The sequence below is a fragment of the Notolepis coatsorum genome, assembly GCF_963971535.1.
Source record: "Notolepis coatsorum genome assembly, chromosome: 3".
NCBI lineage: Eukaryota > Metazoa > Chordata > Actinopteri > Aulopiformes > Paralepididae > Notolepis > Notolepis coatsorum.
Genome location: NC_140167.1, coordinates 40,960,758 through 40,987,287, shown reverse-complemented (window position 1 = coordinate 40,987,287; position 26,530 = coordinate 40,960,758). Strand labels below are relative to the sequence as shown.

The following is a 26,530-nucleotide window of genomic DNA, read 5'->3' as shown; positions in this document are numbered from 1 at the left end:
GTGGAAACCACTTCCTCATACTGCGTCAGAGAAACCCACCTCTCTGCATGCACTCTGGAGGGAGTGTTAGGGAGAATTAGATCATGCCTAGGGGGGTCTAACGACCTTCCGCTGCGTGTCGGGCCTAACAACCACCCCTAGGCATGATCTAATTGTTATAACACACTCCTGCGAGTGATGTAATGCTTAAATATGCCATCACGTTGTTATTGAGAAGAGGTAAGGAAGAGTCAGGAAATATGCTTTTTTAATGCTGACCCATATGGAATTCTGAATATTTTTAATGCTGACCCATAGAATTTTGAATATTTTCTATGCTGACCCATATGGATTTTTTTCAATATAATTTTGCCAGCATAGCCTATTCTCCAGAATTGAGTAGCAGTATGAGTCACTGATCTACATGAGCTACTGTTCTGCAGTTTCCAAAGCAAACATACTCATTAACATTTGTTAACATTATGTATAAACTGAACCCTCAGGTCCTCAGGGTTATAGGCCCTGTCTGTGTGTTCTCTTGCCAACTGAATCACTACGTGAGTAAGTTTGTGTGTGTGTGTGTGTGTGTGTGTGTGTGTGTGTGTGTGTGTGTGTGTGTGTGTGTGTGTGTGTGTGTGTGTGTGTGTGTGTGTGTGTGTGTGTGTGTGTGTGTGTGTGTGTGTGTGTGTGTGTGTGTGTGTGTGTGTGTGTGTGTGTGTGTGTGTGTGTGTGTGTGTGTGTGTGTGCGTGTGTGAAGAATCCCAGTGCCACCTGATTCTCATTATTCAGACAGAGAGTAAGAGGGCATACCGGCAGCCACCAGTTCACTAATTCTCAGCCTCACGGAACCTGTTGCCTTTGGCGCCACGGCGTCCTCACATACGCTGACGGAGGAGGACAGATGGGTCTCCGTTCTCGTTAACAACGGGACATTTGATTTCTGGGATTGAACCATGCGTTGCCAATGGTCTCCCCGTCAAATGCAATAGCTGCCTCTGTGCGGTGACAGACGTGGGAAGACGTAGAGGGAGATCTTATCTGGCATGAGAAAGAGAACGACCTCACTGCAGATTGATGGGATTTAAGCAGGCTGTAATAATTCCTCGCTTATCTGGTGTTATCTTGTCATCCCGCTTGTCATCTCCACATCTTTACGTGAAACATGAGATCCAATATGCTGGCACGAAGATTTTATATGTGTACAGATGATGTGAAAATAAGCCTGTTCAGAGCCTATTGTACTCTGCTTTATACTGCAGGTAGCATATAATGATGCATTTCAGATCCTCCTTAAGCTCCCAAGATGGACTAGTGCAAGCTATGTTTGTGACTGAAAATGTCCCCACCTTCCATGCTCTGCTGAGGAACTTGATGTTTAAATGTATGTGTTGACTATTAGAGTCAAAAAACAGGATAATAGGTGCCATTACTGATGTCAAACAAAGCGATACAAGGTACTCCTCTGGTTTGTGGAAACATTGGAATCGATTTATGTATTTAAAAAAAATTATATTTTAGCATTTTTACAGCTTTTTCATGGTCACGCAGGACCGACAGAGGAGAGGGCGAACGGGAGGAGAGGTGGGGAGGACATGCGACAAATAACGTTGGGTGCTGGGATCGAACCCGGGTCGGCCACGTAGGTGCGCGTGGCACTATGGTACGCGCCACAAGGGCGCCCCGATTTATGTATTTTAATCTACGTTGTTGTCCTTGTTTTTGTATTGTTTTTATATGTGTAATATGGACCTTGAGTCTGGAATAAAGTCTTCATCATCATTCAGTTGATTATCAGTGCGATGAGAGGGAGCGTTCTCTCTCTTCCCTTTATTCAATAAAAATTCTGTATCAAGTCACAATAATAGAGGACGTTTTGAGGAGGGGTGGGGAGGAGGGGGAGGGAGAGGAGGAGGGGGGGGTACATGTCAGTGTCAGCGTGTTTTACTCAGAAGTGATGATTTTCTAGGGTTTTTGATGTGGTTGATGTGCATCAGATATGCTGCCAACTATTGATTCAATATGAAACAGTCACCAATAACGAATAATAATAATAATAATAATAATAATAATAATAATAATAATAATAATAATAATAATAATAATAATAATAATAATAATAATAATAATAATAATAATAATAATAATAATAATAATAATAATAATAATAATAATAATAATAATAATAATAATAATAATAATAATAATAATAATAATAATAATAATAATAATAATAATAATAATAATAATAATAATAATAATAATAATAATGTGTGTGTGTGTGTGTGTGTGTGTGTGTGTGTGTGTGTGTGTGTGTGTGTGTGTGTGTGTGTGTGTGTGTGTGTGTGTGTGTGTGTGTGTGTGTGTGTGTGTGTGTGTGTGTGTGTGTGTGTGTGTGTGTGTGTGTGTGTGTGTGTGTGTGTGTGTGTGTGTGTGTGTGTGTGTGTGTGTGTGTGTGTGTGTGTGTGTGTGTGTGCACGTGTGTTGTCCCTCCCAGCCATGGAGAGCCATGGTGAATGTGAGATCAAGGTGCAGCTGAACTGTAGTCATTGTCAGACTCAGAGCTGCACACGAGATGAAGAAACTCACCTCATCCACTGTCTCTGTCACAACGAGGAAGTACTGGCCAGCAACAACATCACATGTACAGGTAACCATGGGGATACTCCATGCCTGTAAATACATTTTCCTGCAAATGTTGAGAAATATAGTACTGCATACAAATTATTGTGATCCTTTTTTTTTCTTCCAAACTTTGTTTTGCATGAACTTTTATTTCCCCATCCAATAAAGCCCATTATACTGGTATTATTCCTAAAAAACACAAACGGATCCAGCATCATAACTCAAATAAACACTCTATCCCTGACCAACCTCTCCCCCCTTCTGCTCCTCCTCTCTCTCTCCTCAGTAGCTCCTCAGGGCCCGGCCCTGGAGGGCCAGCTGTCTCTGTCGCTGATCCTGGCCGTGGTGGCCTCCACCATCGTGACGGGAATCGTGCTAACCTGTGCCAGCCTCACCCTCAGTAAGAGACTGTTCCAGTTGTGTGTGCAGTCTGTGCCCTCTACCTTCCACAGACTGTGACCTCAGTCCCACAACATAGACCATACCAGAGGACACTGACGACGACACCAGGAACTCTTTTCACTAGTGTTGGTTTCTGGTGCCTTCTACTTTTCCACCGGCTGTGTGGACTAGACGATTAAGTGACAGACAGCTACGTGTTGCCCTGAGCTACAGACATATATATACAGACAACATAATGAGGACGATACGAGCAGATTCACTATAAGCACTGGGATCTTTTTCCTTCCACTGGCTGCATTTCAAATTTGGTAGGATGCCATCGGATGCACCTAACCACTGCCAAAGATTGTGAAATGTGATCAAACGTATAGGACATGTGGTTGCTGGTATGAAATCATAGCAAGAGCAGGTCATTAGAGCTTACCGGTGTGCTGTCATCTGTTTATTCCCGGTATGAAAAAATACTAAAAAAAGCAAGCTGTTGGTAATTGCTAGATAGCTGGTCCAGCTGTATTGCAAGACACCAAATAAGAATATTGGCAAATAAAGGACTCTGCGATACTTCCAGACCAGATATATAACTCCAAAACATATTGTAAGACAGCGGAAAGCATAGAAACTTGAAGTATAATTATAGCTCCAAGCTAGCTATAAAGTTTTACAAAAGTTGTGCCATTTGGGATCGCAATGCCTCATTTAAAGGCTAAGACAGACTTCCATGTTTCACTGTTGCGGGGGTACGGGCATGCATAGCTCTGTACGTGTGCACAAAGCAAGTCTGAGCAGTCAGAACATTGGGAGAACTTGAGGAGCGATGAACTTGTAATTACCTTGTAATCATAATTGTAATCCTTTTGGAAACAAAAAGAGGGGAGGTATTTTCTTTTCTCTTTTCTCTTCAAATGTATTTCATTTGAAGAGTCTTACATTTTTACTCGGATTCTGAGGCGTCCAACCCAACGTTCTGGGCCCTTTCTCTCACAAAGAATTTTGTGGCATCTTGCGATCTTTACAAAAACACATACACACAGACCTACTTTTGCTAATCGCTCTACGCAAGAGCGGTGGACACTGTCTTCACACATCAAATGATGGACGCGTTGCGCCCCAAGGCGAGCGGTCGGATCACAGAACTTGCGGCGCCCCCTTGCCCTGCACGGAGCTTGGAGAGCTGGTAGGCTCCTCCACATACGCTGGGACTGCAGACACCTCCGCCTTGTTTTTTTGACGTTTGAGTCTGAATTAAGCTTAAGCGTGGCAATGAATTAGCCCATCATCAATAACAGCACCAGATTAAACCGGTTATACAGCTTAACCTACAAATGATTGGCCACCATTGACGTGTACCTCAACATTTAACTCTCGTACCCCAGTCAGCAGGTGGGCAACAGAATAGCTGTGGACGATCGTCTCTGGAGTCCTTCACCCAGGAGTTATGTTTGCTATTGTCATGACGCCTAAGCTGTCTTGTCCCACTGTATATATATATATATGACAGCTGTGTGGAAGTATAATATGGCACTGAATATAGTGTATCTGATTGTATTTAAAATCCCATCCATACTCAACGGGGACAGACATAGAGGCTTGACATTTACAGTAACTGGCAGGTTTCTGTCAGATGAAGATGTGACAAGGTGGGGATGAATGACAGAGACTAGTGTTCAGCTGTAAGAAGACTGAAGGTGTATGATTATCTGGAGACGTGTTTCATCTCTAAAGATACAGGACCAAAGAGAGAAGAAAAGATTGGTCTTGGGAAATGGACAGTTGACAGGTGTATCGGGCCACACCAGGGGCATTGACTCATACGCTATCGATCCCGCGAGGTACCAGACGGACATCATCTCTCCCGTGCTGTTTAAGTGTGAGATGAGACACCTTTCACTTTAGGTTCACACACTTTAGATCACACACAAACGCACTGTGATATATATATATATATATAATTTTTTCTCCCATCCCAATTTCGTATTATCCAATTCTTCCCTGCTAGACTATGCCTCCCACTGGTCGGTTGTAGTGAGGACAGAAGCCTTGCATCACGTGTCCCCTCCGGTACACGAGGAGGCAGCCTGTCGCATCTTTTCACCGCAGCAGCTCGAACTCTCAGTGGCGAGGAGTAACGCGTGGGAGGCACGCTGCCCCTGCTACTTCCTGCTTCCGCCGCACCGGCGTCACCAAACCAACCTGTAGGAGTCGCTGTCCACAACGTCCAATCCCCACCCACCGGCTTTCCCACCCTTTAACACTTGCCAATTGTGTTAGTATGAACGACCAGCCAGCCGGTAGCAACGCCGAGAGCTGGGCTCGAACCCAGTGTCTCCTGCGTTAGTGGCGAGCGCCTTGCCCACTGCGCCAATCAGCCGCCCACACTGTGATATTTTTGTGGTGCTCGGCATGGACTTTTTACTCTCACATTTTGACATCAGACACAAAGTAGAGTAGGGTGGATCTGCCAAGGATTATAGACCATGTGTTCACGTCATTATGACAAGCCCCAGTGCCTGTTTTCCCCTGCCAATGGTGGACATGAACAGTCTTTTCCTTTCCCATTTGCCAGTAATTTTGTCCTTGATACTGCATGTGGAATTAATGGGAAAATTGTGTTTCACCAAAGAATTGTATGTGTTGTTAACGTTCCAATTTTTTAAAGCCACAACTGTTAATTTTAAACGACAGGATGTTGCAGAGAATGCGCCGATGCTGATGAAATCGAGTGACCATATGAGATGCTAAGCTAGTTTTGGCTAGCGAGTTTTCCTTTATTCTCTTTTTGAACTGCCGCTTAAAATTCTAAATCCCCTCCCTTATCAGAGAGAGAGAAATGTATATTAGAAGGCTTTGTTCACAGGACCACAGCTGCCTGAACCACAGACGAAACTAGGAGTGAACTAGGAACTAAACTAGGAACTACTATAGAGAGGTCTATTAGGACTATAGGCTATATGTAAGAACTCAATACATCGGATTCTAGATAGGTGGTTGTCATGTCCGGTGTTTTATGTTCTTATCAGGGTAGAGAGGTTGTAGGAAAACTGCTCCGTTGCTTGTCTTGGAACATGGCGATGATAAAGCTGCAAGTGCAAACACATTTTAAGTTATTTACGGTGTGAAAGCTCATAATTCTGACTCATAGTGGCGGCTCTCCCTCTCTCTTTCTCTCTCTTTCTCTCTCTTTCTCTCTGCCCCCTGTGTAACTGACCATGAAACATGGTAATGAAAACGCTTTTGCTGCTGATTGTCGCACAAATAAAACGGCTTCAAAAATGGAAAAATTAGGGAATTCACTTTTTATACTTTTAGATTTTATGTTTACTTCACCACTTGACTTCATCTGAGCTTTTGGAAAAGGAAGAAAACCGAGGCGTGAACGAGAGCCAAGGATGATACTCATGTCATTAGTATTCTATTAAAGCTGCTACTGTATGTAATATACTGTATTTTCCACCAACTTCTATACTAAAGACATAGCCGACTTTTACTTTATTAACCACAGACACTTTATAAATATGCATGTAGGATTAATATCTGCGGATGTTTGCAATATAGGTCAGTGAGGGATTTTTCAGCTAACATTTCACCTTTTGTACCGCTGTCTGCCTGTCTCTGTCAGCTGCAGAGAAGAGGGGAAGGGAAGGAGTCCTTAAGATCTCAGTTCCTTCACTTCATCCTTCACCTAATGCTGATTACGGAGAGTTTAGTCATGTGCTCTCTCTCTCACTCTCTCTCTCTCTCTCTCTCTCTCTCTCTCTCTCTCTCTCTCTCTCTCTCTCTCTCTCTCTCTCTCTCTCTCTCTATCTTCCCCTCTTCTCAACCTCTTCTCTTCTGACGGTACTTGAATATTAATGATTTAACTGGGACGGACGCCAGGGGCGGATTTAGGATTGTAGGAGATCCGGGGCTTAGCCCAGATGGGCCCCCCTTCTTTTTATTTTTATTTTAAATTTTTTTTTTTTTTTTTTTTTTTTTGGCAGGCAATGGGTGGTTTGGAGGGGCTCAGGCACGACCCCCTCCACGACAGATTTTTTTTTAATTTAATGAACCTGTACGTGCAATTTCCTGCAATATAGAGCCTTCAATCTTGACCAATAAAGCTGCTCTTTTCACTATAAAACTCAGTTAACCATAACGTAGTTATGGTTAGATTTATATATTGGGGGGGGATATATCATATTTTCCATATAATCAAAAAGTGGTGGAGCAAGATTATACCTTTGCTCCCCCAAGTTCAATAGTGGGAGAGCAGAGATGCTCCGAATGCTCTTATGGCCAGGCGTCTATGATTCACTGATACAAAGTAAAATAGTGCAGTGCAATAAAATAGTTAGTAAAATAGAATAAAATAATGCAATAGTGCATTGCAATAAAATAGTTATCATCGTATTTAATCGGGAGGCCGGTAAGGAGTGCATTACAGTAGTCGAGTTGGCTTGAGATAAAGGCATGGATCTGGTTTTCAGCGTCCTTTTGATTTATAAATGGCCGTACTTTAGCTATGTTTCTAAGGTGGAAGAATTACGTTTTTGTCAACTTGTTGATTGTGATTTAAAGCTTAGGTCTGAGTCTACCATAACACCAAGACTTAACTCACTCAAATACAGTTAGCAGCTGGATAGACCACAGATGGAAATTAGCTTCTGCTAAATCTGGTGCAAACATATTTTCACGTAACAATGATGAATTGTAAAAAAAAAAAAAAAAAAAAAAAACATTTTTTTTTAAATAGATTCGGGGCTTTTCAGAATACATCCGGGGCTTGAGCCCAGGTAGCCACCCCCTAGCTCCGCCCCTGACGGACGCCCCTTCCCTGCTGCTCTGATTAATCTGTACTTGGTTTATGGGGCTCTGGGGAACCTATAGGCAGCACTGCCCCTCTCTCTAAGAAGGGGACAGGGCACAACAGAGGCATTGTTTAGGGTAAATCCGATTAGATGGGCAATTAATTAACTAATAAGCGATGCAATTGTCTGGGAAACATTCAGCATAGAGATTTTGTTGGTCAAACTGGCAGTACCGACTTTATTCTTTAACTATATTCTTTGAAAACTGAGAACAGATGGGGAGTGCCACTCTGCTGGCTCCTAGCCTAGGACTGATGATGTTATTTTGGCATCTAGGACTGATGATGTTATTTTGGCTCCTAGCCTAGGACTGATGATGTTATTTTGGCTCCTAGCCTATAGGACTGATGATGTTATTTTGGCTCCTAGCCTAGGACTGATGATGTCATTTAGGCTCCTAGCCTAGGACTGATGATGTCATTTTGGCTACTAGCCTAGGACTGATGATGTCATTTTGGCTACTAGCCTAGGACTGATGATTTTATTTTGGCTCCTAGCCTAGGACTGATGATGTCATTTTGGCTCCTAGCCTAGGACTGATGATGTCATTTTGGCTACTAGCCTAGGACTGATGATGTCATTTTGACGCTGTGACTCCTGAAATCCAGACTTCAGAAAGCTGAAATATCTTTAGCAGCGCTGCTATCTCCAATAGATAATACTGATATGTACACATTAGCCCAAAGCGCTACAAAATTATATGCTATTTTGCTGTGTTGACTTCCTTTAAAGTGGACAACAGATCACAACGGTGAGGACAAACATGTTAGCAAGTGTTGGTGATCAGATGGATGGCTCTTAAAGGAAAAGACAGTGTGTGCAGGAAACAAAACCCCCAAAAAGCTGAAATAATATTACTCTAATACTCTTCTGTATTAAAGCAGCTACATGTAGAATTTTAACATGAATATGTAATTGTTTGGTTAATTTGATTGTTTAGTATAATACTGTAATCTACTAACGAGTCGGTCGCAGTCAACCAGCACCTGCTAACGGGTCTGACCCTTTAGCTCAGCTGGTTAGTGCGGCTGCCTATGGTCCCAGGTTAAAATCCATTCGGTTACATTGGTGACAGCAGTGGAATCTCACTGCCCTGTGAATCTGTATCCAGGTTCACGTAGCAATGGGGGTGGGATCTCAGTCCCTTATCCCTGGGAAAGTGCACGCATGGACGAAAGAACGTGCAAGGACGCACTTCTCAGGCGGAGTACGGCTGTAAACTACTAACGAGTCTGTCACAGTCAACCAGCACATGCTAGTGGTCTGACCCTTTAGCTCAGCTGGTTAGTGCGGCCGCCTGTGGATCCTATGGTCCCACGTTCAAATCCACTCGGTTACAATACCTTAAAAATATCAAGATTTCACTTGTAATTAGCAGAACCACTCTCTTTACAAAACGTTCCAAGCTTAATGGAAACGTCATCTTAATTTTCTACCAAGTACAATATTGAATCACTCCCCAGAGGCAATCATTATCCTTGAGACTGGTCTCATTTTTTAAGGTAATTATACTATAGCTATCAAAGTTAATTTGGCATAGAGACAACAGCATGCAAAGTGTCCCGCGGGTGCATGATAATTGATATTCCAGAAGGTGCTCTTCAGTGAGACATTACAGATGCCAAAACTAAGACTGTTCTTCTTGTTGAAAACATTTACTGTATAAGCTTTTATTGCTTAGCAGTCGGTGTTGGTCAAAACATGTTGGTTTTTAATGTTGTCCTTGCTAAGTAATTGCCAAGTAATAAAGGCTATTCAATGTTTGCTGCCATCTTAGTTTCAGCATGCATTTGACTTCCAGGATGTTTATGTAAACAAATCTACATGTAAAAGCTTTAAATAGAAGATGGATTCACTTTGTTGAGTCAGCATTCAAAGAGATATTAGTTAGGATAAAGCACATCACTATAACAACAATAACGGCTGTCATATCCGATAGAAACAATATGGCCACCATGAGCCGATTGATTCGACAAAGTGCCTGGGTAAGCAGGCGCAACTCAGTGACTGATGGTCCAACCAACCGTATCTGTTTGAAACTGCAGTCTTTCTCACGAACTGATAATCATCAATATTGTATTGGCAAATTGTAACTGATATTGATACAGAAAATCCATATCTGTTTCTACCTGTAGTTGATGAAAAACTGTTCACTAGGGTTTGACTTCTGCACTAATTGTAACTACCTTTGTGCCATGAATCAACAGTAACTGTGTGTATGTTTTCCAATGTGGAATAAATTTACTGGTAACACAAACATTGATTGTTGAGTATTTCAGTGACGTACATGCAGCTTTCTCTTCAAATGAATAATGTTAAAGATACTACATTCATCCAGCTACAGCTTAGGTTTCTCAGGAGCAAAGATGCAAGCCAGTGAAAAATCACACACACACACACACACACACACACACACACACACACACACACACACACACACACACACACACACACACACACACGCACACACACAGGGAGAATTAACATAGCTCTACGGGGGGGGGGTCTATATTTAAAAGGCTATACAGTATCAGTAGCCTGTTGAGAATCACTGCACTGTGTCTCTTTACATCCCTACATGTATCAAAGGTGACCTTATTCTCTGCACGCTAAATGGCAAATGCTCAAGGGAGCACGCCCCCAGTTGCTGAAATAATTCTAACAGTATATGTGCAATGCACAGACCTGCAAGGTCATACACACCCATTTACAGTATGCACACAGGCAATTACAGCTTGCACTTGTGTCACGTGTGCACACTAGGACTAGGCTGGCTTGAGAATTTTGGCTACAATACTGATTTTGGGAGCTTACATTTCAAATAATCGATATTTCTGCCAATATACATTTTCAAAATCAGAGTTTTATTGGTGGCACTTTTGCAAATAACGATATACAGGTAAAAAGCTAATATTGGCATTGGTGGACCAATATACTGCATCTGTCTTGTTCTAGTGTGCACACACACACACACATACACGCACACGCACACGCGCGCACACACACACACACACACACACACACACACACACACACACACACACACACACACACACACACACACACACACACACACACACATCCCCAGCCTATAGGTTAACGGTGTTTCTTCACCTGAGCTCTCCCCCATGCAGGGAGGTAGTCTGTGCCCTGGGTGCCCCATCTCCTCCTCCTCTTCCTCCTCTTCCTCCTCCTCCTCCCCTGTCTCACCTCCGTCTCCTCCGCCTCCTCTCCCTCCTCCACTGTCTCACCCCCCCCCCCCCCCCCCCTATCTCCTACTCCTCCTCCTTTCCCTCCTACCCTCTCGCACCCCACCCACCCCCGAGTCCCGAGCGTCTGCACCTGGCGGCGGCTCGACGGCAGAGGGCACCTCTTACCTGCACGCAGCGCCCCCTCCCTCCCTGGCAGACTACCAACCTGCATTGGGCCGCGCCTCCACGGAGGGTGAGTCCAAACTCCCTGGCACAGATAACTCAGGAAGTTGCTTCTAGAACACACAGTACAATACAACAAGCAGGCCCAGGGGTCAAGTGCTACAGTCAGGGTTATGATTTTTAAGAAGTGTTTTTCTGAGACGTAATCGAGTGTGAACCGAGGACTCTCTTGTCTCCCCCATGTCTCTCCCCGGTCTCTAGTTTACTACCGCAAGAAGAACCAGCTCAACGCCGTGAGGGTGCGTCTGCAGAGTCCGGAGTACAAGCTGAGCAAGATCCGCTCCTCCACCATCATGACCGACTACAACCCCAACTACTGCTTCGCCGGCAAGGCGGCGTCGCTCAGCGAGCTGAAGGAGGTGCCGCGCAAGAACATCACGCTCCTGAGGTAAAGAAATAACAGAACCCTCTGAGCTACTGTTCTCCTGAGGTAAAGAAATAACAGAACCCTCTGAGCTACTGTTCTCCTGAGGTAAAGAAATAACAGAACCCTCTGAGCTACTGTTCTCCTGAGGTAAAGAAATAACAGAACCCTCTGAGCTACTGTTCTCCTGAGGTAAAGAAATAACAGAACCCTCTGAGCTACTGTTCTCCTGAGGTAAAGAAATAACAGAACCCTCTGAGCTACTGTTCTCCTGAGGTAAAGAAATAACAGAACCCTCTGAGCTACTGTTCTCCTGAGGTAAAGAAATAACAGAACCCTCTGAGCTACTGTTCTCCTGAGGTAAAGAAATAACAGAACCCTCTGAGCTACTGTTCTCCTGAGGTAAAGAAATAACAGAACCCTCTGAGCTACTGTTCTCCTGAGGTAAAGAAATAACAGAACCCTCTGAGCTACTGTTCTCCTGAGGTAAAGAAATAACAGAACCCTCTGAGCTACTGTTCTCCTGAGGTAAAGAAATAACAGAACCCTCTGAGCTACTGTTCTCCTGAGGTAAAGAAATAACAGAACCCTCTCAGCTACTGTTCTCCTGAGGTAAAGAAATAACAGAACCCTCTGAGCTACTGTTCTCCTGAGGTAAAGAAATAACAGAACCCTCTCAGCTACTGTTCTCCTGAGGTAAAGAAATAACAGAACCCTCTCAGCTACTGTTCTCCTGAGGTAAAGAAATAACAGAACCCTCTCAGCTACTGTTCTCCTGAGGTAAAGAAATAACAGAACCCTCTGAGCTACTGTTCTCCTGAGGTAAAGAAATAACAGAACCCTCTGAGCTACTGTTCTCCTGAGGTAAAGAAATAACAGAACCCTCTCAGCTACTGTTCTCCTGAGGTAAAGAAATAACAGAACCCTCTGAGCTACTGTTCTCCTGAGGTAAAGAAATAACAGAACCCTCTGAGCTACTGTTCTCCTATGAGGTAAAGAAATAACAGAACCCTCTGAGCTACTGTTCTCCTGAGGTAAAGAAATAACAGAACCCTCTGAGCTACTGTTCTCCTGAGGTAAAGAAATAACAGAACCCTCTGAGCTACTGTTCTCCTGAGGTAAAGAAATAACAGAACCCTCTGAGGGGCACTACTGTTCTCCCGTTCTGTTCGCTACTGTTCTCCCGCGGCCCATGTCTCGCTCGGAATTGTCTCGAGGCGATCGAGGCGCTTTCACACAATGATTTGTTTTCAGTTAGATTCGTCATGCGGTGTGTCAGTTCATTAAACATTGTAGACACAACTCTGGCATGACATAGATTTGCAACACGTTGTATCGCATCTTTAATGAACTCTCAGGGAGACGCCCCTGGCTGACGTCATAGTCTTTCAGAGGCTGTACCAGGGTCAGTTCTAAAGCTAGAGGGATTTAAATATTTAAATGGTTTTAGTTGTATTTTATGGCTGTAAATGGGTTGTTTACTTATTGTATATTGTATTTTGATTCACAATGAGTTGAGAAGGTTCAATAAAGCTAGTTTCCCAATTACGGGGTAAACTGTGTGAACTCATCCATACAAGTAAGTTGAGGTTCTAGTTGTGGTTCTAGTGGTTTTGTTTGTGTGTCTGTGTTGTTTCAGGGCTCTGGGCCACGGTGCGTTTGGAGAAGTCTACGAGGGCCAGGTCCTGGGGATGAGTGGTGACAACACCGCCATGCAGGTGGCCATAAAGGTCAGCTTTCACTTTCACACACACACACACATGTGTGAGCGCAAACGCACGCAAACACACACACACGTGTACACACATACATCTAGGCACGAACGCACACACACAGACACACACGATGGCAGCTTACACCTAAATGCTAGTTGAAAGCATCTTGCCATGATTGCCATAATTACTTGATCCAATAGAGAGGACGTAACACAGGGGAGCTCTCGTTCCTTTGTTTTAAAGGTCACTCTCTGCTTGGCTTTCAAATGACATGTCTTTCTAAAGGTTTTTCCTCCAAAAATAGAAATGTCTTATTTCCAGAATGAATCAATGAATGAATGATTTTATTTCGGTACAGTAGTAGAACATGTATAAAATAAAGAAAATGACCGAAAAGGTGTAGGCTGAAGCCGAGGCTTATAATTGCCTACCCTTTTTACATTACATTATTTACAAAAAATGTACATAATTCAGTACATAATTTTGCTAAAACAGCACAGCGGGGGACCACGTGTGACACATCACCCCGTGGCACACACCCACACACCCCTGCTAACCCACCGAAGGGCGGGACGCAGGGGAGGTCCCAGACCTCAGAACCGCCTGGGAGACAGAACCCCCAGTCATGTCCATGAGGTCAGGGGGGGCCAGTCCAGCCAACGTGTAGCAAAGGGCAATGCCCTCACACAACCAATGTGACAGGCGCTGTTTGGACAGTGCCTTACCAGCGCGAGAGCCACCGTAACAAACAAAGAGCTGATCGGTAGCCCTGAAGTCCTGAGTCCGACTGAGGTAAACCCCCAAAGCCCGGACGGGACACGACAGGTGAAGGCTCGCCTCTAACTCACCAGCATGAGGAGGCGGATGAAACGCCTGAACCACAATATCCCTGGAGCGAAAAGAGCTCCGGATATTTTTTCGCACGAAGACTGGATTAGGCCTCGCACCGCTATTGACACGAATAGACAAGCACTCAGGCCGCACCGAGAAAGCACACAGCTCATCCACGCACTTAGCGGAGGTGATGGCCGGCAGGAATGCAGTCTTGAAGACAGCTGTTCCAAAGACGCCTGCTCAAGAGGCTCAAACGGGGCCTCAGACAACCGGCCGAGGACCAGTTGGAGGTCCCAACTCGGAGACAGAGAACATTCCACTGGCTTAAGACGCAGAGCGCCAAGCAGGAAACGCTTCACAAGAGGGTGGCTGAACAACGTAACGCCCTCAAACCCCACATGACAAGAGGATATAGCCGCGGCATATACCCTCACCGTCGAAGCCGACAGTCTACCCAAAATAGACTGAAGGAAGGAAAGGACAGCGTCCAGGGGGCAGGACACCGGGTCCAAGCCCCCCACTCTACACCACTCTTGGAAATACGCCACCTACCCGCCTAAGCCGTGGTAGAGGACGGAGCATGCGCGTGCCGGATAGCATTAACCACAGAATAGCCAAGACGCATCCCCATCAGATTCACACTGACAGCAGCCAAGCCTAGAGGCTGCCCCAGAACAGGAAGGCAGAACAGAGTTCCGCGTGCCTGAGAGAGGGCCCGCGGTGACCACGGAACAGGCCACGGCGGGGCCACACAGAGCTGAATCAGGGCCGGGGACCAAACAGCTGAGCCCCGGCCCAGCACGACCAGGACCAAGTCCCGCGCTCCCGACGTACCCGCCCCAACAGCTGAGCTATCAGGTGTAAGGGGGGGGAAAGCGTACAGAATCCCGGACTGCCACGGAATCGGTCCCAGACCTGCCCGACTATGTCTGGACGTAATCCTCACTCGTCAGGGTGAGGACCGCCCTGCGACATCACACCTGCACCCACATTCACCCTGCCGGGGATGTGGAGAGCCCTCAGGCTGCGCATAGCCAGCCGACCGCCGCCCGGTGCAAACGGGGGGAGCGTACTCCTCCCTGTCTGTCGATATACGACGCTGATGTCGTGTTGTCCGTCCTGATCAAAACACCGTTTGAGGACCAGAAGGACTGCCTTCAATTCTAACACATTGAATGTAGCGCAGACCGGGCAGCATGGTCTTGCCAGCTGCCCCCTACTGCGTTGGCCCGACACGTCCCCCCCCCCCAGTGAGGGAGGCATCGGTGAAGACCGTGACGTGTGACAGCCTGCTGCCCATGGGGACCCCGCTGGTGAGGGCCCCAGGCCCTCCCCAGAGGGCGAGGTCCCCCAGTACTGACATGGGAACCTTAGCCGCTTCCACTTGCCTCTCACCGGGTCTATTTCCATACTGGAAAAGCACCTCTGTATCCTCCTCACAGGGGGAAGAGGAGGCCAAGAGGGACCACGGAATGAGCAGATGCCATCATACCGAGCAGGCGCATCACGGACTGCGCCGTAACCGTCCTAGGACGGAACATCCCGAGCGTGCCGAGAACACCCACTTGCCGCCGCTCCGAGAGGGATGCCCATATAGACCTTGAGCTTAGAATAAGCCCAAGTACTCCACTCGTTGACTGGAAGAGGAGTACTCTACTTCCAGTCTACAGCAAAACCGAGGCTGGTGAGGAATTCCACCACCTGCCTGGTATGAGACCTGACGATCTACCCTGACCGCCAAGGACCAGAACGTTGTCCAGGGCAGAATACACTTCGTAACCCCCGACGATGCAGAGGCCCCAGTGCGGTCTTTCATGGGACAGGTCCAGCATGGGTCTGACACCCCCCCTCCCGATTTCTCGGGCACCAGAGAATACCGGGAGGAAACGTCACGCATCGCGTCCTCCTTTGGGACCACGACGATGGCTTGCTTCGCCCAGAGATTGGATCTCGTTGGCCAGAGCTGTCAATGCTGGTGACCCTGACAATAGGGTCTGTACCAAACCTGAAAACGGGTGGGGTTGTGTAAACACAAGTCCCCGCCTCGGCGTTCTCTCCATCCACCTCGACATATGGCTATGTGATGATAATCCCAAGCGCACCCGCCGCCACTTGGCGCTGGTTCGCCAGAAACCGTAGATAGGCGGCCCGGTCCCGCCCGTTGTGCGTAGCCAACCCTGGACCCGCTAACCGCGCGAGCAGAGCGTTCCGTGGAGTCGGGACATCGGACCCTGACACTACCCACGAGGCAATCGCACCCAAGGGGGGACCCCGACAGAAAGGGCCGGTTTGATACGGGAGAAGCTGACATCATACTAGGTGACAAAAGCTCCCCCACTGAACACCCCTCCAGCATGGACTGCTGAGGAATTGTTCTACAGCTGGACATGCAAGGTGTGAGGCCCCCACACTGCCCGATAGGGTGGGTTCCTACACACCGTAGCCCTGCAGTGATATTACTACCACCCAAATCACGCGTGCCTGCCAGACCACTGCCGGTCTTCCGGGAGTGGGAGGCACTAACGTGATACCCGGCCTGGCGAAGGCGAGGTCAGGGGAACCCGCACTGTTTGCCTCAAGAGGTCTCGAGCCCCCCTGCTGACAACCTTTGTAGTTGACAGACGTAACACCAGGCTCAACCAAACACAGACGCAGAACGTGTGGCGTGGGAGCTGCTTGACAGCACAACATTCTCACGGACAGACCCAGTTTCAGCCATCAACTGGGTGTCAGCCCCTGTCCCCATGAGAAGTGAAACGTGGGGCCGCTTGCACTTCATTGAAGACACGCGACCCGCAACCAAAGGAAACAAATCAGAGCCCTTATCCCGCTGGTGTTGGGGGGGGGAGTGACAGGAGAGCAAGCTGCACACAGCTAGACGGCGACGTTCTTTTAGGGCGTGCTCATCTAATGTAGCCGATCCCTCGGCCGCCAAGGCTGTCGGCCTTGCGGTCACCTGTTGACATTGTGCCCAGGGTACCTCAGGCGGGGGAAACATGGCCGCTGGTTGAGGGCCGTGATCTCACCTCTGGCTGCGCGGTGTGAGGCGGTGTGGAGCCTAGGTCAAATACCACCCGCGCTCCTACGGAAAGACCAAAGTCCCTCTGCGGAGAGGGGAGCCCTGAGGAGGGAAAAAACTTCTCACCCCCTCAAAGGGAGACTGATCCAACCAAGATGTCTGTAAACAAGCGTTGACAGCATCCTAGCCCTCCCTGCGGTTATAGCTTGCGGCTAGGTCAAAGCTAATAACGTCAAAACCTTGCGGATGTTTCGACGTTGGCTGACCTTCATGGCCCGCCACCCGACACAATTTTTGACAGAAAAAACAGCAACTCGAACAAAGTTACTAGTCGCTGCTAATTCCATACCGTGGCGGTATAGGCTTAACAGCCCACCAGCCACCTGCCAGGCCGACTCACCTCATGGCGTCGGCCAGGCGGGGCACCGTTCCAACATGCCAGAGGCAAAGGACTGATGGCACCTGCTTCACAAGCACGGAGCACCAGTGGTGGTTGCAACAAAAACTACTACTAGTGAAGCACTGCCTCACTAGTAGGAATGCAGCAACCTCCACTGTGGTGTGCACCCATGAAGGGGTAAATGAATAAATTAACTAAAACTCCACCAACACACTGCAGAATGGGCTAGCCCATACACACAATGTTAAGGGGATGCAGACCAGAGAAACACCAGTCCCGCACACAATTCATAGATTCACAAAAAGCACACCAGCCCTAGGCCTCAGCCCATCCACCCATGAAAAGGTAAACAAGCCCCGTCAAAACTCCCAACAGTAGACACCGATTGACCGTCAGCATGAATGGTTAAGAGGAGGGAAGACCTTTTTAAAAAGACAGCCCTCGGCGAGGGATCAAAGGAACAGTAACCCAGCATCGTAGCATAGCATTAGCCGCGCGCTCCAGGATAGCCGGGAAAACGACAACGTTTACCCAGATATCCTACCCCTTGCGCCAATACACAACTCGGTTGTCTCACGGGACAACGAGCAGTATCACAAATGCCAGCATTGACGCCTGGTGGCGCAGGCCCTACCTGAGCGCGACCTAGCCACGACAGCTAGCCGCCGCGCGACGTCCCTCGATCCGCTGTCAGAAGACGAAGAAACCCCAGGACAGGCCCGATGCTCTGTTAGAATGTGCCGAGAAGATTCCAGGGGCTGGCAAATCTCCGGCGAAAACCCAACATTGTTCAATTTCCTTCTGCATTTCATAACAACTAGTTCATGGAGTGCACTGCATCGTCCATGATGGAAACAAAAAAGAGGAAGGGCGAGTATGACCATGTCCGGTGTCTTACCGTACACCACTTCCCAGTATATTGCTAGCCAATGTACAATCAATAGACAATAAACTGGATGACATCCGAGCAAGGATTCAATATCAAAGAGACGTTAGGGACTGCAATGTCCTTTGCTTCACCGAAACATGGCTAACACCGGAGGTTCCAGATCACGCGATTCAACCAGCGGATCACTTCTTTATCCATAGGAAGGATCGGACACAATCAGAGTCCGGTAAACAACGTGGTGGAGGTATTGCCTTCATGTTTAACAAAAATTGGAGTGATCCAACGAATGTGAAGGAATTATCCAACCACTGCTCCCCAGAACTGGAATATATAACCATCAAGTGTCGTCCTTTCTTCCTCCCGAGGGAGTTAACGGCGATCGTCCTGGTCGGAGTGTATATTCCACCGCAAGCCAACAACAACGCCGCGCTCTCCAGACTCCACGACGAGGTAAATAGTATACAAGCGACGAACGTTAACGCCGCCATTTTAGTACTGGGAGATTTCAATAGCGCCAATCTGAGAAAGGTATTGCCTGATTTCTACCAGCATGTGACTTGCAACACCAGAGGCGGTAACATCCTAGATCACTGTTACACGCAATTTAAAGGTGGCTACAAGGCTCATTCTGATAGTGGCTTTGGCAAGTCAGATCACGCATCCATTTTCCTTACACCAAAGTACAGACAAAGAATTAAAAGTACTCCCGTAGTCTCGCGAGAGGTGCAGAAATGGGATGTGACGTCAGAGGATACGATCCGGTCAGTGTTTCACAACACAGACTGGATTGTATTCCGCGACACAGATAACATTAATGCCTACACGGAGACAGTGCTGGACTATGTCTGTACTAGGGTGAAAGAAACAATCCCCACTACCAAAATGAAAGTTTACCCAAATCAAAAACCCTGGGTAGACAAATCCGTCCGTGAAGCTCTGAGAGAGCGCACCAAAGCATACAATGACGGCCTAGTGGCAGGCAACATGAATGACCACAAGGTGGCGCAACACAACGTAAGGAGGACAGTGTCAGAGGCCAAACGGCGCTACAGGGATAAAATTGAACTCCAGTTTGAACAAGCTGACTCTAGAGCTATGTGGCAGGGGCTCAAAACGATGACAGACTACAAAGGCGCCTCCCTCAAACTGAACAGTGACATCTCCTTAGCAAACGACCTCAATACCTTCTATGCGAGGTTTGATGCTGGTAATAACAACACCAGCTCACAAGCCTCGGCAATGGGGGGGGGGGGGGTCGGCTGCTGATGGAGGCGCAGTGTTCAGGGTAACAGAGCATGAGGTGAGGCGGACCTTTAAAAAAGTGAATATCAGGAAGGCAGCAGGTCCGGACGGCATCCCCGGCCGCGTCCTAAAAGTCTGTGCCGACCAACTGGCCCCAGTATTCACTGACATATTTAACCTGTCCTTAGAACAGGCTGTCATCCCCACCTGCCTGAAGAAGTCCACTATTATCCCTGTACCCAAAAAATCCAAGCCTGCTTGCCTCAACGACTACCGCCCTGTAGCTCTCACCTCCATAGCCATGAAGTGCTTTGAGAAGCTAGTAAAGGGCTACATCTGCTCCTCCCTCCCCATCAACATGGACCCCCTGCAATTTGCATACCGCCCCAACAGGTCCACGGAGGACGCCATATCCCATGTGCTGCACACAGCAGCATCACACCTGGACAAGAGGCAGGGGAACTATGTGAGAATGCTATTCATCGACTACAGCTCGGCATTCAATACCATAGTCCCCTCCATACTCATAGCCAAGCTCAGGGACCTGGGCTTGGGCTATGACCTCTGCCAGTGGGTCTTGGACTTCCTGACTGGCAGACCCCAGGTGGTGAGAGCAGGCAACTGCACCTCCTCATCCATCACCCTCAACATAGGGGCCCCCCAGGGCTGTGTTCTGAGTCCCCTCCTCTACTCCCTGTACACACACGACTGTGTGGCTCAGCGGAGTAGCAATACAATCGTCAAATTTGCTGACGACACAGTGGTGGTGGGCCTGATCTCTGCCAACGACGAGAGGGCCTACCTGGAAGAGGTCAAGGTCCTGGCGGGATGGTGCCAGGAAAACAGCCTCTCCCTGAACGTCAGCAAAACAAAGGAGATGATTGTGGACTTCAGGAGGTCGGGGGTCAAGGACTACAGCCCCCTCAGCATCGACGGGGCACCGGTTGAGAGAGTCAACAGCTTCAAGTACCTCGGAGCCCACATATCCGAGGACTTGACATGGACCATACACATTAACAGTGTGGTGAAGAAGGCACGACAACGCCTCTACTTCCTCAGGCGCCTAAGGAAGTTCCAAGTCAGCCAGAAGATCCTTAAGAACTTCTACTCATGTACAATAGAGAGCATCTTGACCGGCAACATCACCTCCTGGTTTGGGAATAGCACTGCAAAAGACCAAAGCAGACTACAAAGAGTGACACGTTCAGCCGAACGCACAATTGGAGGGGGGCTCCCCACCCTCCAGAACATTTACTACAAGCGTTGCAAGGGGAAGGCTAAGAGAATTATTAAGGACTCGAGCCACCCGAACAACTGCCTCTTTGAACTGCTGCCGTCAGGCAAGCGATACAGGAGTCTCAAGGCGAGCACAGAAAGACTCAGAAGTAGCTTCTATCCCCAGGCCATCAGGCTGCTAAACGAACAATGAATGAACACTACACAACAACAACCACCAAACACACATAGCACACACATCCACACGCACACACTCACTTTAAACAAACACACTGTAGCACCCACTACACACACTTTATAGCACACACCCACTTTAAACAAACACACTGTAGCACCCACTCCCCACACTTTATATTTATGGATGAAGGATTGCACTACAACTCGTACACCTTACTGTAAATTGTACCTAAAATTGTACCTCATCCCATTTCTGCTTTGCACTAGATAGTACTGTACATTAGTACACTGCATAGTATTGTGTATTGTATATTATATGGTAACTCAGAACATTGTACATATGTCTATACCGAACAACTGTGACCTCATTTTCTTCTTCTAAATTCATGCTATATTATGTTATTATGTTATTTGATACTATCTTGTCTAGCACAGTCTCTGGAGCGTAACAGTAAGAAGCATTTTGTATGAAAGTATTCTGTACTTCTGTATGACAACTATTAAAGAACTTGAACTTGAACTTATAGGGGGACACTGGGGCGGGGCCTGGTCAAGTGCATGGGTGCATTGTTTTTGTTAATGAAGTACAGTAGGTACTGGAGATAAAGATATATCTCGGTATGGCGAAGAGCGAGACACGAGGCCAGTAGGATATATAACGTGTGTTGTCGGGCCTTACAAATAAATTGGTTTTGATTTGATTTGATGTTATAATAAAATATAATTAGGATAATAATAAGGTTTTATATTTATGTATCACCTTATATTTGAATAATTTCTTAAATGTATGTATCGAACTACACATTTTTACTTCTTTGTCACAGTTATTCCATAATGTTAGCCCTTTAACAGACATCGACTTTTTATATTTGTCCTTGCCTTTGCAATATTGAATACACAAGTTCCCCTAAGTTTATACCGGCTCTCTCTAGTTTGGAACAACTCCTGAATGCAACTTGGAAGTGAGGTTATATGCTTTGTACATTATTATTGCAGTGCTAAGATCAATAAGATCTTCCAATTTTAAGGTATTTGATTTAATAAAGAGTCCGATTATCCTAGCGGAAAATGTGATGTGGCAGTAAGTTTGTTGTCTGATGAATCTGCATAATTCCAAGGACGGAATATTAGCATATTGCTAAATCATCATGGTCGTAGAGAACAGTGATGGCGGGAAAACACGTCTCCTCCAATCATTCCTTGGCTCGTCATCAGCCTTGAGAATGTTCCATGTGCTGTAAGCTCCATCCAGATAGAAATATAACCTGTTGTGAAGTATAGACTTTATCACCGCACGTGTTCACACACACACACACACACACACACACACACACACACACACACACACACACACACACACACACACACACACACACACACACACACACACACACACACACACACACACACACACACACACACACACACACACACACACACACACACGCACACACACACACACACAAAATAAACTTGTTTTAGGATCATCTTATTTCATTATAAGATCAGCTAGTTACATTATTCTGAAACAAGTACTGTTCTTGAAACAAGCTAAATAATATGCCAGTAATTTTAACAAGATTGCTACGTAATACATATTTTCATTTAATTTGTATTTGTTCCATTCATGGTAATGCACAGTAATGCACAGTTCCATAAAAGAAAAAAAGTATTTCATAATCAAAGCACTTCTCAATTTGTACATTCCATGAGCGAAAAGGAGCAGGGAGAAATAACGTATGATCTTGAAATAAGCACAAGATCACTACATAATACATATGATCTTGAAATAAGCACAACGAAGATAAAATCACTTACTAAGCTTGTCATTTCTTGAAGTGCAAACATAGACACACACACCTCTTACTGCCTTGCACACAAAGCTCTTACCATCTCACATACACACACACTCACACTCACACAAAGCTCTTACTGGGTGTCTCTGTCTTTCTGCTCCACAGACTCTTCCAGAGATCTGCTCTGAACAGGACGAGATGGATTTCCTGATGGAGGCGCTGATTATGAGGTGCTCTGTGGTGAAACACTCTGGGCCTCAAACAACATATACACACCACACCATTCATATATATATATATATATATATATATATATATATATATATATATATATATATATATATATATATATATATATATATATATATATATATATATATATATATATATATATATATATATATATATATATATATATATATATATATAATGCACATGCACACACGCGCACACACAGACACACACACACACACACACGTACACACGCGCGCGCACGCACACACAGACACACACATTACATCTGTCACATGTGCAAGGCAGCAGGCAAGCACAACCAGAAACAAACACAAACACAAACCCTCTCATAGCGTAGTGTCAATCAGCTGGCTCAGCTGCTTCACAGCCAAACATGCTCTCCTGCTTGTATTGGAGACCACCCCCCAGCTGCTGTTTATTATACTGGCTTAGCGAATTACACTATTTGTGTGTGTGTGTGTGTGTGTGTGTGTGTGTGTGTGTGTGTGTGTGTGTGTGTGTGTGTGTGTGTGTGTGTGTGTGTGTGTGTGTGTGTGTGTGTGTGTGTGTGTGTGTGTGTGTGTGTGTGTGTGTGTGTGTGTGTGTGTGTGTGTGTGTGTGTGTGTGTGTGTGTGTGTGTGTGTGTGTGTGTGTGTGTGTGTGTGTGTGTGTGTGTGTGTGTGTGTGTCTGTGCGCCCGCAGAGCTGTGCTAAAATATATGGAGCATAGAAGCAGAAATCAATTGCAGCTAATTATACAAGCAGGGGAGCATTCAGGACTGGGTGGGACGTTCATGAGTATGACATTATGAGGTGCAAGTCAGGTTTTGCAGTGTTATTTAGGGATAATTTGGATTTGGACATTAAATTGTATGGAATACTAGCCAGGAGTGTAATGGATGCTGTGGCGAACAAGAAAGCAAACTGGGTCACAAAACCAAAAAGTTTGAATCCACACCACAACATGTAGACAAATGGGTTATCCAGTTCCAACACAAACCAGCACCTTCCTGCATTTGCAATGCTGCTATTACTGTACTTGGCACTATTTTGTTTCCTGAAAAAAAAGCCAGTATATGACTACGCACTGGAGCCGGCATGTTGTGGTGCGGATTAAAGCTGTTTCCTGACCCCCGTGTCCCTGTTTGCTGTCGGTCTAAAAGCTTCCCTGTTCACTCAGAACCACCGCCAGAACTCCCACCGTCGATAGGTTACATTTAGTTTTTGTTCCCGTTCTGCTCTACTGGACTATCTCATCAATACTTATTGTATCACTGAAAGCTTTTGCCACATGCACCTTCATTTGCCCGGCCACGGCCATTTCCGGCTATGTACATAAGCGAGGAGCGTGGCCGTACTCTTCCTTCACTCGTCTTTCATTCGGAAATGTTTGGCTACAGTTTTTTCTTGTTGCTGTTTCTACCGAGATGGCATCACCACCAAGACCCGAGAAGCCTTTCTTGGGGCTCCACCAGCGCTTCCTCCTTACAACCTCCGCCGTTCACCTCAAGGCTCCCTACTCCCGCGATCAAAGCGGGAGGGTGAGCCCCGGTGGCGTGCGGCGCCGAGTGCATGCCGCCCGGAGGCCGTTGAGCGCCCCTCACTCGTGAGGAGGATCTCCGGCCCCGACGTCCCCATCAACAGACCCCCGACCACGGGCGCGGTCTCTCTGGTGGTGGACGATTTGCGGCGCAAGCTCTCCGCCTCTGCTTGCTCCCGCCGTTCGGTGGTGAGTAAGTATGACGGGTGGTCAGAGGAGGAGGAAGAGTACGTAGGCCGAGTTGTCTGATCCTGGATCACAAAAAATGGGATTTAAAAATCTGATAGAATCAGATAGGGATTAAAAGTTTTGAACTCCTGGGCCCTGGGGATAGAAGCTCCTTCTGAGTCTCTCTGTACTGGCCATGAGAATCTAGTAGCGCTTGCCTGACCGCAGCAGTGCAAAGAGGCAGTTGTTTGGGTGACTAGAGTATTTCGCTATTCTCTTAGCCTTGGCCCTGCAACGCTTGGTGTAAATATCCTGGAGAGTGGGAAGCCCACCTCCAATTGTGTGTTCGGCTGATCGGGCTACTCTCTGCAGTCTGCTGCGGTCGTGTGCGGTGCTATTCCCAAACCAGGAGGTGATGTTACCAGTCAGGATGCTCTCTCTTGTGCATGAGTAGAAGTTCTTAAGGATCTTCTGACTGACTTTGAACTTCCTTAGGCACCTAAGGAAGTAGAGGCACTGCCGTGCCTTCTTTACTACACTGTCAATGTGTGTGGTCCATGTCAAGAGATCAGGCCCACCACAGCTGTGTCGTCAGCAAACTTGATGATTGTGTTGCTGTTGTGCTTTGACACACAGTCATGTGTGTAAAGCAAGTAGAGGAAGGGGCTCAGAACACAGCCCTGGGGGGCACCTGTGTTGAGAGTGATGGATGAGGAGGTGCAGTTACCTGCTCTCACCACTTATGGTCTTCCTGTCAGGAAGTCCAAAACCCACTGGCAGAGGTTGAAGTTCAAGCCCAGGTCTCTGAGCTTGACTACGAGCTTGGAGGGGACTATGGTATTGAATGCTGAGTAGTATGCTAAGTACATCAGATCTCAGTACATCTGATCACACACACAGATCACGCAGCAGCCATTTAGTGCTGTGAGTTATGCTTTGGCATTGTTCACTCTCGCCATTAAACTGAATTAAACTAAATGCTTAGTAGGGGGGGGGGCATGGAATGGCTGCAGAGGGGGGTGGTGACATCATGTGAAAGTAGCTAAAGGATTAGTGCTGTCCTTTTAATGTTTTAACTTTACAGTGAAGAGGTGAAAGAGCACAGTGTTCGATTGGAGAGGCACAGGCTGCACCGCATAAGAACTTCAAAATGGAAGGGTCGCTTGATTGAATCGATTATAATACCAACGTTTCAGCAAACACTGTCTTGCAATTTTACTGTGTTGAATAAAGCCTTTTTGATTGATTGAATACTTTATTGAACACAACAGTAAAACAACATTTGAAACAACAATGTCAAACGCTGGTCAAATGGATAGGACACAATAAAGCCATAGGCTTGTTTCCATTGTGGTCCATTTACATAGAACATAAAAAGGCATGAAAACACGAAAGAACATGTACACAGACAGGACACCCTAAATCCAAGTACAAAAACACCTAACCTGAAAACTCATAAAGTCAACTAATGTTAAAATAAATTTAAAACCGCACTTAACCACACACTTAAAAGCAACTAATCATAAAAGAGATAAAAACCAAATTAAGACCAATTTGAGTTGCTGCTGAGCCATGATTTTAGGGCGGATTTAAATCCGAGAGGGGAGTTCAAGAGTTTAAGGCAGGGGTCGGCAAC

The 26,530-nt window shown here is 46.5% G+C and overlaps 1 protein-coding gene across 1 annotated transcript in view; it reads left to right on the top strand.

Annotated features, from left to right (window-relative positions):
* ltk (leukocyte receptor tyrosine kinase) overlaps positions 1-26,530 on the top strand; it is a gene marked incomplete at its 3' end in the record, with an annotated part of 101,998 nt that overhangs the window by 57,100 nt on the left and 18,368 nt on the right. The window contains exons 15-19 of the mRNA XM_084309368.1: positions 2,474-2,626; positions 2,891-3,001; positions 11,483-11,669; positions 13,285-13,375; positions 23,119-23,183. Coding sequence (XP_084165494.1) covers positions 2,474-2,626; positions 2,891-3,001; positions 11,483-11,669; positions 13,285-13,375; positions 23,119-23,183 — 607 coding nt within the window. The remainder of the gene's footprint in view (positions 1-2,473; positions 2,627-2,890; positions 3,002-11,482; positions 11,670-13,284; positions 13,376-23,118; positions 23,184-26,530) is intronic.